The 13,658-nt window shown below is 45.1% G+C and overlaps 1 protein-coding gene across 3 annotated transcripts in view; it reads right to left on the bottom strand.

Moving 5' to 3' along the window:
* LOC122446436 (prosaposin) overlaps nucleotides 1–9,581 on the bottom strand; it is a 33,590-nt gene extending 24,009 nt beyond the window's left edge. For all 3 annotated transcript variants that reach the window (XM_043476668.1, XM_043476669.1, XM_043476670.1), the window contains exon 1: nucleotides 9,424–9,581. In XM_043476668.1, coding sequence (XP_043332603.1) covers nucleotides 9,424–9,463 — 40 coding nt within the window. In that variant the 5' untranslated portion in view covers nucleotides 9,464–9,581. The remainder of the gene's footprint in view (nucleotides 1–9,423) is intronic.
* Between the last annotated feature and the right edge of the window lie 4,077 nt (nucleotides 9,582–13,658).

Genomic DNA, 13,658 nt, shown 5'->3' with positions numbered 1-13,658 from the left:
CACACTGAGGGGCAAGGTGATCGTCTTAAGACTGTAAAAGAATGATTCAACTTGGCATAATTAATTTTGAGAAGAGAAATTCCTATCTCCTTCATTCAAGAGCATTCCAGTCATAACACAACACTGTAAATCAACTATACTCCAATAAAAAGATTAAAAAAATAAAAAGAGCACTCTAGTCCAATATAAACTATTAACAAAAGCTCTTCCAACATGTCAACCTATTAGGTTAATGATCAGAGATGAACTTAAATCACCTTTGGTAAGATTATGCCACAGGGCCAGACAGGACTGCCTAACACCCAGTCAGGTGGATGGGTATAGGCAAAGGTCAAAAATGCACATCTGCATGGCCCACCGTACGGCCCAGGAGTCAATTCAGCCAGCAGCCAGTCCAGGCTCTCCCCCCATCCCTGCTAATCAGCTAGGTGGTCTCTGCACCCCTGAAGAAGAAAATATTCTTAAAAAAAAGAAAAAAAGATTTCATGCAAACTCCACTAATAAGGAGTGTTCTGGGCTTATCCCACATTGAATGTTTATTAACTAAAAAGTTTCAGGGACTTCCCTGGTGGTCCAGTGGCTAAGACTTCATGCTACCAATGCAGGGGGCCTGGGCTTGATCCCTGGTCGGGGAACTAGATTCCACACGCTGCAACTGAGTGTTCACATGCCTCCACTAAAGATTCTGTGGGCTGCAACTAAGACCTGGTGCAGCCAAATAAATTAAATTAAATGTAAAATAAAAGTTTCAGACAGGTGTGTGTCTACAAGTGTCACTTACGTAACACTTAAAAAGAATACCACCTTCACTGAAAATGCCGAAATCTAAAATTCAGACCACAGCATGGATGAGGGCAGGATACTAGAATGCCCCCAGCATTCTGATCTGGTTGCTCTCACCTGTGAGGGCTCTTGTGAGGATAAAATCGATTTGAAGCAAAAAAGCTCCTAGAAGAGAGCTGGGCACATAGTGAACTCTGGGGAAGGGTCACCTGCTCTCACACCTGCAGCTCCTGCAAATCAGCTACACCGGTGATTCACACTCCAAGTATGGTCGATGGAACCCTGAGGGTCTCAAAGATTCTTTCAGAGGGTCCATGAGGTCAAAATTCTCGTAATAAGAGTAATATGAAGATGCTAGTTGCCTTTTTCACTCATTCACCCACAAAGGAGCAGTGGAATTTTTCCAGAAATATGTGACATGTGACAGTGCAAAGAATGAATGCAGAAGCAACTGAAAATCCAGCCAGATGTTAAAAAGATTGCAAAAATGTAAGAAGCTGTTCCCTTCCCTAAGCATGTTTATGTTTAGGAAAAAAGCTATTTGTCATTAAAATCACAGTATTTTAACATGTAATGGAGTTATTTTAAGCATTATTTTTAAAATGTTGTCAATTTATAAGATGGTAAATATCAACAGATATAATCCACATTAAGAACAGTTCTTTGGGGGATCTCTCAATGTCTCCTGAATATACAGGGATCCTGAGACCAAAAAGTTGGAGAAGCACTGCGTTAAACATTTATAAACAATCAAGTTCTGGAACCAAAAGGAGGGGAAATAACTTCCAGAAATTATCAGGGCCACCAGGGGTATCTAAGTTGTGTTAGGCTCTTGTGTCCCTACTCCCTACATAAAATCCTCTCCAACAGGCTTGGGGGACGAGGGACAGGCAGTTTCTAAGCTGGACACAAACTATTATTAAAAGCCAACAGTTCACCTGAATCCAGAGTCACTCTTGATGTGGCAACTCCTAAACACAATTTCTCAAAATTAGTTTCAGTTAATAAAAGAAAATGCTTTGTTTAATCGTGACAAAGACTTGGCGCTACCAGCATTTAGGTTTTATGCACAGTGACCCACCAGCACTTACTGAGCGGACATCTGTCTTCTACGCCTCACACCACGGTCCAGCGGTGCTGAGCACCTATTAGGTGCTGAACACTGTTCTACATGCTGCAGATCCAGTAAGTGACCATGACAACAAACAAAAACGCATCACATGATGCCAGGCAGAGCTGGGTGTTATGAAGAAAAATGAAGCCAAGGAAAAGCAAGCCGAGGGCAGGATGGCACAGCCATTTCAGACAGAGCCGTGGACAACAGCTAAGCAGATAGCAACCACAAGATCGTCTAAAAAGGAAGATGTCCCAGACTGGTAGAACACAAACACAAAATTCTGGGCAACAGTAACTCAGCAGCCCTGACCTGACAGGAGAGGAAGAAGAACCCTTCAAAGTATCCAAGGACCAGAAGACGTGACCATGCAGATTAAGCTTCAGGTTTTCCTCCTACATGGCCCTCTGGTGTCAGTGTCTGCACATGTAGGACAGCATCCCAGCATGGCTGTTAAAGGAGTTTTGTTTTGGCTTTTATCTTTTTTTTTTTCCTTTTTCACTGTAATAAGACTGGCCAGAAGAACTTTCTATAACATCACCTGTCATGTAAAGAATTACCTTTCAAAAGCAATATCTATCCAAATATGACCAGAATTCAATTTTAAAATTTAGAAGTGTCATTAGAATCCATCTCACTTTTTCTGGGACACAGATGTCTATCAACAGGTTTAACTAAATCGAAACATCTATAGAATAAAATACTCTGCAGCACTTTTTTAAACAGCTGGGAAGCAGAAAGTGATTAAGAAGACAGGACAACTGAAGCACAATGTGATACGCTGGATCCACTCTTGGAACAAAAACACGAGCTTAGTGGGAAAATTGGTAAAATCCAAATGAAGTGTGCGGTCTGCGTGCGTGCTCAGTTGTCTCCGACTCTTTGCGACCGCATGGACCGCAGCCCACCAGGCTCCTCTGTCCATGGGATTTTCCAGACAAGAATACTGGAGGGGGCTGCCATTTCCTCCTCCAGGGGCTATTCCTGACCCAGGGACTGAACCCGAGTCTCCGGCATTGGCAGGCAGATTCTTTACCACTGAGGCACCTGGGAAGCCCATGCAGTCTAGTCAACAGGTTAATTTCTTACTTCTAACAACTGTACAGTGCTTACACAAGATGTTAACAGCAGGGCATACAGGGTGAAGGGTATCCAGAAACTCACTGTATTAGCTTTGCAACTTTTCTGTAAATCTAAGATTATTTCAAAATTTTAAAAAATTTTTAGAAAGGTAAGTAGTATAGATCTGTAATTAGCATGAATAACCTCTAAAGATATAACAGAGAAATGCAAATGAAAAACCACCTCATTTTTTTTACTCTTATCATGGCAAAATTTCAAGTTTGACATCAAATGTTAATAATGTAACTAAAAGCTGCATATTCTGTGGGAACAGAAATTCCTAAAATCATTTTAGAAAGTGATTCAGCAATTTCTAATTAAGATGAAAATAGATACTGTCCAAATCTTTACGACCCCATGGACTCTAGCCTGCCAGGCACCTCTGTCCATGAAATTCTCCAGGCAAGAATACTGGAGTGGATTGCCATTCCCTTCTCCAGGGGATCTTACTGACCCAGGCATCCCAGGAGTCCCGTTCGCCTGCATTGCAGGCAGATTCTTTACCATCTGAGCCACCAGGGAAGCCCAGATATACTCTACAACTAAGCAATTCTGTTCCTAGGTATATCCTGTAAGGAAGTGTCTGTTCATGTGCACACCAGTATTTACAGCAGAAAAATAAAACTGGAATAATCTGAATGTCTAGCAACAGAATGGAGAATAAGTATCATATAAATGGAATACTGTACTGAAAATGAATGAAACAGACCTAAATTTTCAAAATGAACCTCACCAGCAAAAAAAAAAAAAAAAAACCCAAGAATACATATTGTTTATAAAATGTTTAAAATATCCAGAACAATACTACTCAAACCTGCTGAAGATCACACTTACATGCATGAAAGTATAAAGATAGACCAGGAGAGGGATGGTAAACACGAAGCCCAGGAAGGCAGTTATCCATGGAAGGAGGTGGGTTGTTCTGTATCTTAACTAGGGTATTAGAACTGTGGTGTTGGAGAAGACTCTTGAGAGTCCCTTGGACTGCAAGGAGATCAAACCAGTCAATCCTAAAGGAAACCAACCCTGAATATTCATTGGAAGGACTAATGCTGAAGTTGAAGCTCCAGTACTTGGGCCACCTGATGCAAAAAGCTGACTCACTGGAAAGGATCCTGATGCCAGGGGAGATTGAAGACAGGAGGAGAAAGGGATGACAGAGGATGAGATGGTTGGATGGCATCACTGACTCAATGGACACAAGTTTGAGTGAACTCTGGGAGATGGTGAAGGACAGGAGTGCAGAAGTCCACAGGTCACAAACAGTCGGACACAACTTAATGGCTCAACAACAACAAATATACATGGGTCTTCATTATAATTACTCTTCTACTTTTCTGGATGTCTAGGATGCTCCATGATTGAAAAAGGAAAAAAAAAAAAAAAAAGATCAAGGAGCAAACAGTCAGTGTAACATGTGTTTGTGTTAAAAAGAAAAATAGAAGGGGAATTATACACACAGTCACCTGTAGGTAACCAGGGAGGTTCCTAAAGAAGCTGGTACCAGACTGCCTCTGGGAAAGGCCCTAGGGTGGGGGTGGGGCTGGGGGTGGGGGAAGGTGGTAGGATGAGACAGACTTTTTATTTTACTCTCTGCCCTATTACAATAATGTAACTTGTTTGTGATGTGCAGTTATGACCTAATTAGTTCACCTCCACTGATGGACAGGGAGCCAGACTTGGGGGTGAAAGGTCGCAGAGGGGGTATGGAACAGGCTGCAGGGACCATGGTTAGTGACAATGGGCCTAGAATCTGAGCAGTCAGGTTACCAGGAGCCAACCTGATCTGCTGGGCTGCTCTGTTAAAGATTGATGCATAAACTGAGTCTGGCTGCCAGGCCAAACTCTTTCCCACCTCCCTCCTAATGGCTGACTACCTACCCTGGTTTGTTTTCTAACCCAGTAATTATGACCAACATACACATTTACAAGTCAATGTAATTTTGTTTGTTGTTAAATTTACATCTTTTGCAAGGAAAGAAGGCACGAGACATCACAAAACAAGGGCAGAGAGGGCTCGCTGTGCCGGCAGAACAAGGACATTACCAAACACGCACTGCTTCTATACATGGTGTAACAACAAACCTCACAGTGCTTCAAGCCTGTGCCCTGTCATTCAGTAAGCTATTAAAGCATCACTACAACCCAGTTAGATAGGAATGACTATCAATCCTACTTTACAGATGAGGAAGCAGTTTAAGAAAACTGCCCAGGGTCATAGAGTCAGCGGTGTGATTAGTTAAAACTTCAATTCCACAGTATCATCTCACTCCCATATTAAAGAATTACAAATTCCACAAGAAAACATGAAATTTGGACAGATTATTCTTCAGTGCATAGGCCATTACCCAAGGTCACAATTCAGGGGTTGTTTTCTGGAACTTCAAGAAACAGAAGGAATGAGTGCTATCGCGAACAGTCAAATTCTTCAGTATTTACCATCAGTTTTTAAATGATTTTAAAAAAACAAGGCAAGAAAAATCCAGACCCTCCTTCCAGGAGGAAGACCCAAATCACGGGTCAGGACCAAGGCTTGGGTTTAGAATGCCCATGCTGGAAGACTGCCTCCAGAAGCCGCAGCGCACACCAGCCCAACGTGGCAAGGTCTTGGGCTGGAGAACGTCCCCTGCCGGACTAGGTGCTTTCCCCAGCCAGCAGTTCCCTGTTGGCCCTTCCTCTTCCCAATCCAGTCAGCCACAGCCAGGCCATTCCACGCTTTCACATCTCAAGAAAATGCAGGAGCAAGTTTCCCTTCCTCATTTAGAAAAACTCAAGACCACCTGATCCAATACACTTTAGCTATTATAGGTGGTACTGGATACACCTTGTCAAAGGCAATTAAAAAAAGCACTTACCAAATCCTTGGTTGGCTAATACAAATAAGCCCTTCACAAATTATATTCATATTACTATGAATGTTGATTTTGACTAAAAATTCATAAGCAAGGAAACTGTCCAAATTCCTGACAAGTGAGAACTGGAATTGGCTTCCCTGGTGGCTCAGACGGTAAAGAATCTGCCTACAATGCAGGAAACCCAGGTTCAATCCCTGGGCCAGGAAGATCCCCTGGAGAAGAGAATAGCTACCCAATCCAGTATTCTTGCCTGGAGAATCCCATAGGCAGAAGAAACTGGCAGCGAGGTCCCAAAGAGTTGGACACAACTGAGCGACTAACACTTTCACTTTCTGACAAGAAGAAAACTGAAACTGGTGATATTCAGCAGGCATGCCATAATCATGTCTTGCATCTTAATAAGTGGATTCCCAGGTGGCTCAGTGGTAATCTGTCTGCTAAAATGCAGGAGATGCAAATTCAATCCCTGGGTTGGGAAGATCCCCTGGAGGAGGAAATGGCAACCCACTCCAGTATCCATGCTGGGAAAATCCCACGGTCAGAGGAGCCTGGTGGGCTATAGAATGTGGGGTCACAAAGAGTCAGATTTGACTGAGCATGCACGCACACAACATCTTAATAAAAATAAGCTGTCACGGGACTTCCCTGGTGGTCCAGTGATTTAAGAATCCACCTCCCAATGCAGGGGACATGGGTTCGATCCCTGGTGGGGAAACTAAGCCCAAGAGCCACAGCTACTGAGCCCTCCCACACCTAAAGCCCATGCTCCACCACAGTGAGAAGCCCCCACACTGCAACTAGAGAAAAGTGAGTACATCAACGATGGCCCAGCAAAGCCAAAAATAAAGAAAAAAAATTTTAGAGCAGCTATCAAATGAATATAAGTTTGTACATAATACATTCTAGCATCCCTAGAGAGCTACCTGCCTCAGTGCTGAGCAAACTGTTCAGCTGGCTAGCCTCTACACAAGTGACAGTAACAGGCAACGAAGCGTCAGGGAATATGTACCACCTCCCAGACACCAAGCCACAGGTCTTATACTTTTCACCTCATTAACACTGGGTCTGCCTTTCTCCACTAGAAGAACCACCCAACAGCATGTCCTCACTATATGATCTCATGTATAAAAAGCTCAAAAGCAGCAGTTGGGTTTTTTACATCGACAGTGCTAGAAGCTAACCAAGCGGTTTCCTTTGGGACAAGTTAGAGAGAGATGGGGAGGCACAGGTGTTTCTGGAGTGGGCTTGTTCACGTGCAGTAATACCTCAATTTGCACACTTAAAATGTGCATGTTTTCTGTGTGTAAATTACAGCCCAATAAATTTGTAAAGAATTAAGCAGTTCATGTTGATGGAAGGACAAAGAGCAAGCACCGTCCTGAGTCCTGGGTTCTGATTCTGACTTCCCCAGTAAATGGCCTACAATTTGGGGGAGTCTTTTCTGGGGGCCTCAGTATCTTCATTCCTGAGAAGTCAGAGGAGGTATTCTCCATTTCTCTCAGTATACCATCACTGCCATTTCTTTTCCAGGTGGAGAAAAAGGACAGGCAATAGGATGATTGGAAAAGTAACTCAAAAGCAAACGTCTCTACCACCAGGACATCATTGAAACACAAAGCAGAAAGCCTCTGCAGATCCAGGATGACACACTCCCAGGGAGCAGATGATGGCTGCCGTCACCAGGCATCTTTGTTAACAAGCTCAACATCAATCCTAAACACTTTTTATCTTTTCAAAAACCTACACTGAGGCCAGAACTGTCAAAGCAAGCAGGCATTCACACATTGTGTTCAGAGCATGAACCAGTGAACCAGTGAAGTTGCTCAGTCGTGTCCGACTCTTTGCGACCCCATGGACTGTAGCCTACCAGGTTCCTCCATCCATGGAATTTTCTAGGCAAGACTACTGGAGGGGGTTGCCATTTCCTTCTCCAGTTCAGAGCATGACCTTGACGTAATCCTGAAGGCTGGGCAGCAAGGTTAGAGCACATTATTACACACTCCTATTGCCCAAGTGCTTTGGGAAGAAGGTGTCTAGGTTAACTGTCTGGTTAGCCACACTCCCGTGTATATTGTACCAGAGGAGAACTTTACATTTCCTCTTTGTGCGGTGTGATTCAGAACCCCTAAGGGTCTCGTGAGGAGTGACTCACTGCCAGTAAGAAAAACTGGATACTGAAAAACAAAATAATTGTTCTCAATCAGTATATTTACAGACTAGCATTCGTATATCATACAGACCATGAAATAACAAGCAGTACCAACCCCAGCAAGAAAGTTTCTTCAGTGATTATAAACCGACATCTTTATAAACTGATTGCCTTTCATAATCCACAGGTAAAATAAGGTTAGGAGCTTGGTTTAAGGTTTAAGGTTTCAGCTCCTGGAAGTTGCTGAAAGCTAACATGAGGAAAAACACCTTAAATCTATGTCACCTATAAATAACTTATTTCTTTGATTTTTCCATCAACTGTCATCCATTTTGTTACGGTTTAATTAAAATCTGCATTGCTGCATGAGTTAAAATGGAAGCGAGCCCTTAAATTACAGCTCACCCAAAACAGAAACTGAGAATGGCTGTAAAGATCTGATTTATTTCCCTCAGAGGGCTATTATCTGAAAACACCCAGATTTGTGAAAACACCTCTCTGTATTTAAATTAAAGTCTGGCTCTATTTATCTCACTCCCTGCCCTTTACCACGATGATTTAAATGAGAGTAAGATTGAAGACAAAAGCTGAAAGGGTGTGGGGAGGGCATAGGGTCCTTTCTAATTCCAGGAAGGCAGTGCAGCTAGTTCTCAAGTTCCGCCCTGTAGAGATTTTAACATCCATTAACACTACTTCAGGACAATTAGTGGGTGTAGGAATACTGCCGAGTAGCACCAACTTCTCAGGTACCTACATTTTCACCAAAATAAAGGCCATTGCCAAAGCCGGCCAGTGGCCATGCAAGATGAAAGGAGGGCTCCATAGCAAACAACAAAAACCTCATATCATCTTCGAGGTGTAGGATGAAGAGTAAACAATGTATGTAAAGGTAAGCATCAACACAGAAGATACATAATACTTCTGTGCTTCCTGCAACTTCAATACTTTTAAAAACTGGGGCAAGTGAGGCCAAGGGCCGAAGTCTGTCCAGAAGTAGAGACTGCAGTCCATCTTGATTACGTGCGCCCAGCAGAAGCAGAACACAGCTGCTGGAGCGGTCACCCTACAAGCCTACCCCAAGAGCAGGACGGAGAGTTTAAGGGAAGGCCCCGGTAAGTCCCAGCCACGCCCACTCAAGCCCTGAGGGAGACGCTACTTCCCCTGCCCCACCCGCCGGACCCCAGACCCTTGGCAACCAGGTTTCCAACGGCCTCCCGCAGCCCCTCCGCCGCCCAGCAGCTACCAGGCGCTGCGCACGCGCCTGCGCAGTGCGCGCCCCTCGCCAATCCCTACGGAGCGCGGAGGGGCGAGGCCCGGTACAGCCCGATCCAGGAGGAGCCGGCCGCGTTCTGCCGGGAACCCCTACCCCAGGCTGGGGGAGTGGGGCTCTCAGGGCTTACCCGCGCCGAGGAGGCTGGCCAGGACGAAGAACGAGTACATGGCGCCACCGGACTCCGCAGTCTGCAATGCAGAGCGTCAGCTGATTCTCGGCGAATATAAACCTGCTCCGCCCCAGCGTCGCCCACTGCGCAAGCGCAAGATCAGTCCCCGCCAGGCGGGTCCGAATTCCGCCCGCAGCCTGACTCAGCGCCACAGAGGGCGCCTGCGCGGAGGGGAGGCGGGGCGGGGCGGGGCGGGGCGGGGCGGGGCGGGGCGAAGGAGGGAGGGGTCATCAGAAAAGAATACATAATTGAAGACGTTAGGGATTATTTATATAAAATATCTTTCAAGCCTCACCTTTTTTCTATGACGTACCGTTTTCTGTTATTAGGGCCATTTTTCAGCCGAGAATCTTAAAGTTCATCTGCTTTTTCTAAGCTCTCACAGTCAGAATTCAAACTCACCACCCAAAGACCCAAAGCTGTCTCCTAAATTGACATTCGTGGTATTTAAGTGGCTGGGTTAGTGCATAGCTTCATTCTGGTCCCTGATTTTCCCTCTTCACATCTCACATCCACCATCCCTTCTCCCCACGACTCGCAGACCGGTTTTTCCAATATTAGATATGTAGGGTTTCATGGCAGGTCTCAGATGTGCCACTTTGGCATGTGAGTCTTTCACCCATCCAACGTGTTAGTTTAAGAAATGCCATAGAGTGGTTTTGTATTTCATTCTTCCCCTTTTAGGCCTTTAAGTATCTTTGACTAGCAACTGTCATCATGTCAACAAAGTAAAACATGGTTGGCTGAATGAGAATTGATATTGGGTGGAAGATCCCCTGGAGAAGGGCATGACAACTGGCTCCAGTATTCTCGCCTGGAGAATTCCATGGACAGAGGAGCCTGGTGGGCTACAGTCCATGGGGCAGCAAAGAGTCAGACTGGACTGAAGCGATTTAGCACACGCACATACAATGGGTAATAAGGGGCTTCCCAGGTGGCGCGGTGGTAAAGAATCTGCCTGCCAATGCAGGAGATGCAAGAGATGCAGGTTCTATCCCTGGGTTGGGAAGATGCCCTGGAGTAGGAAGTGGCAACCGACTCCAGTAGTCTTGCCAGGAGAATCCCATGGACAGAGGAGCCTGGCAGGCTACAGTCCATGAGGTCGCAAAGAGTCAGACACAGCTGAGCACACACACACTTGTCTTTCACATTAAAGGCAATGGAGACCCTGAGGACTTAAGAGAAATTACTGCTTCTCCCTTAACTACATAGAAGAATTTAAATTGGGAATTTAAAAAATAAAATAAATTAGGAATTTTTCCCAGAAAGACAGTTATTACCAGGGACACATTTTATCTACGTGACCTCCATGTATATGGCAGGGCAGACCCCTAATTACCAAAAGATCTTCTCTTATCTGCCTATGGGTGACCCTCCTGTCCTTGGAAGCCCCAGATCCCTATTCTATTCCTTATCTCAAGATGGGGTATATATCTCATTTTACCTCTCTGTCTCTGACCTGCTCATGTTTGTGGGATTCCTGAACATATGAAATTAAATTTTACTGTTAATCTGCCTTACATCATTTTAATTATCTGACCAATCAAAAAGAACCAAAGAAGGGAAGGGAAAATTTCCCCTTCCCAACAAACACACTCCATCCCAAGGCCCTACTAAGGTCTGTCCCGGAGTTGGAGGAAGTGGAGGAAAGGGACTGAGGAGCAAGATGGGGGACAATAATAGGAAGTGCATAAGTCATTGGAGAAGGGAACAAGAAGTGAAGCGCGAATTGAGAACCAGGCTAAAAATCAGCCTGTTGGAGAAGGAAGCAACCCCCCCACCCCCCGCCCCATCTAGAGCTCGATTGTCATCTTACTCCGGAATGAGAAAGGCCTCAGTGGCCCACAAAACCACTCGCCTTCTACCTATGCTTGACCCTCTGGTTCTGAGCACAGAGATGATGACCCTCACTCACCATCTCCCACAGGAGAAGAACCTAAAAATTCAAAGGAAGGGAAGGAAATCTCAGCCTAATTTCAGGGCAGACTCTTAAAGTTCATTTAGTCTCATTCCATCATTGTACCAAATGAGAAATTCAGACCTGGGATGGGAAGGGCATTTATCCAAGGTTACACTTGACCAGGGAGGGGCAGACCCAGGGTCCCATCCATCTGTGGCAATCTTAGGAACAGGCCACAGACAGAGGTCTTGGCGCCTTTGGCCCACCACCTCCGTCTCACCTCCTCCACCACCACCCCCACACTGCGGCTCCTACTTCCCACTGGGGAGCAGAATGGGGAAGTGTGCACTGCAGTGGGTGATGTGAAAGAGCTGAGTAAAGTCGGGACGAGATTTGGTCTAAACTGGATGCCTCATTGACTGGTCTCAGCGGCAAGATGGAGGCTGCATGGCCACCCCCACCCACAGGCTTCCTAAGTCCAGGCACAGCATGGGGCACATGACCCCAACAGCCAGATAAGGGCAAGGGACGTGGGGTCCCAGGACAGAGCCTGGCCCCCGGCTCCTCATCGGTGAAGGAGGCAAAGCATCCCATGCAGAGGTTACAAGACCCCAAGCCAAAAGGAAACCTGGAGACCTACGGGTCACAGGCTCTCACTTTGCTGGGGTTACTGCGCTCACAGAGCTACTTATTGACACAGCCTGAACCAACCATGATTCTTTTTTAATACCCCACCTCCCACATAACCACAGGGATATGTCAGTGTTTTTGCAATGAACTTTTCATGCCTTTTATTTGCACACCTGGAACACAAGAGTAATATGTTCCTTAATCTACCCTCTTCCCTGTAAGGACAGAATTTTAATAAAGAATATAAAAGCAGTAAGTGGGTTATGATCATTTTTTACCAAGTCAGTAGATGCTTAAATCCTCTTAAAATACCTTCTTAACCATCTGTGTGTAGACAACAAGAGCTTTGAAGCTATTTGGACCCTTTGACCCTATAATACCATTCCTAGCTTTGTACCCCCCTCAAAGAAATAATCCAGAGCTAAGAAGTATTTTATCCAAAGTGTTCACAGAAGGGCCCTTTGTAACAGTGGAAACTGGAAAGATTTCAAATGCTGAAAGATGATGGGCTAGCTAAGGAAATAGGCCTGGACAAAACAATGTTACTTGAAGCAGCTTTGGAGCGTGAGGCAGAAGCAGCAGCATGCCCTTCTCTTTCAGAAGTGGCAGGATTTTCAGGAGAGGAACAGAGAATCAGAGGTGGAAAGAGTCTTGACTTTGGGTTGTACCCATCACTCCATTATTTCACTCATTGCCAAGTCCATGTTTTATTTTATACTTTAAAAAAAAATATGGGAAAAATTTTAAAAGGTAAAATAAAAATCCCCTTCTTTACCTCCCTACTATGAGCTCAAGTTTTCAGGAACTGTAACGATATTTTTCCTCAGAAATGTGAGCCACACCGGAGATCCTGGTGGGGTTCTTGACGGCTTTCCAGCTCTGGATCCCAGTTCCTCATGAGGCCCCACTTCTAGGGCCCGAGATCTGTGAAACTTCTCCGTCTGGCCCTGGATGGCATCCATCTGTCACTGCTTCTACAATGGAAAGAGCTCTTGGCCAAAACAGCTGATAGAACAGAGGCATCCACTGGGAAGGCCCAGCTCAGCTGTCTGGCACCAAAGCTCCACCCTGGCTCCTCCTCATCCTGGAAGCACCCCTAACTCCCCTCAGCCAATTTCTAGCCTCTGATGTCTTTTCCTCTCTTCCCACCAATCCTGGACTGCTGGAGAAATCAACTGTGTCAGCTAGGCTCACAAATTCCTCTGTGCTATTAATACTTGGCACCTTTTTGGCCCTTCCAAGTGACTGAGTCTGCAACTGTCTTCTAATGTCCTTCACCTCTTTTTCCCTTGATCTTGATAATTAGTAATCAAACTCCCTACTTCTGGCTGCACATGTGGCCACCCAGAAAAAAGACATTTCATAACCTCCTTTGCAGCCAAAGGACTTCATTTTGGCCAATGAAATAAAAGAACATGTGCCAAATTTGTGACTTTTAAGGTCCTGTTCTTAAAAGGAAGAGAAACAGCCAATGCAAATATTTGACAAATCTGAGTGACTAAAACTTTCACTTTCACTGCTAGGACACTGACCATTTTGTTGGGGAAATGTCTTAGAAGATCCCAGCTGAGCCAAGGTGTTGTCCTGAAGGGGTAGGTGGTCCCAGAGGATGAGTAAGCAGAGGAATGAGCATCAGGGAGTCAGCAGTTATTTACCAGCTGGT

The sequence above is a fragment of the Cervus canadensis genome, chromosome 8, assembly GCF_019320065.1.
Source record: "Cervus canadensis isolate Bull #8, Minnesota chromosome 8, ASM1932006v1, whole genome shotgun sequence".
Taxonomy (NCBI): Eukaryota; Metazoa; Chordata; class Mammalia; order Artiodactyla; family Cervidae; genus Cervus; species Cervus canadensis.
The sequence above is the reverse complement of the archived record's forward strand: the minus strand, read 5'-3'. Positions and strand labels throughout refer to the sequence as shown.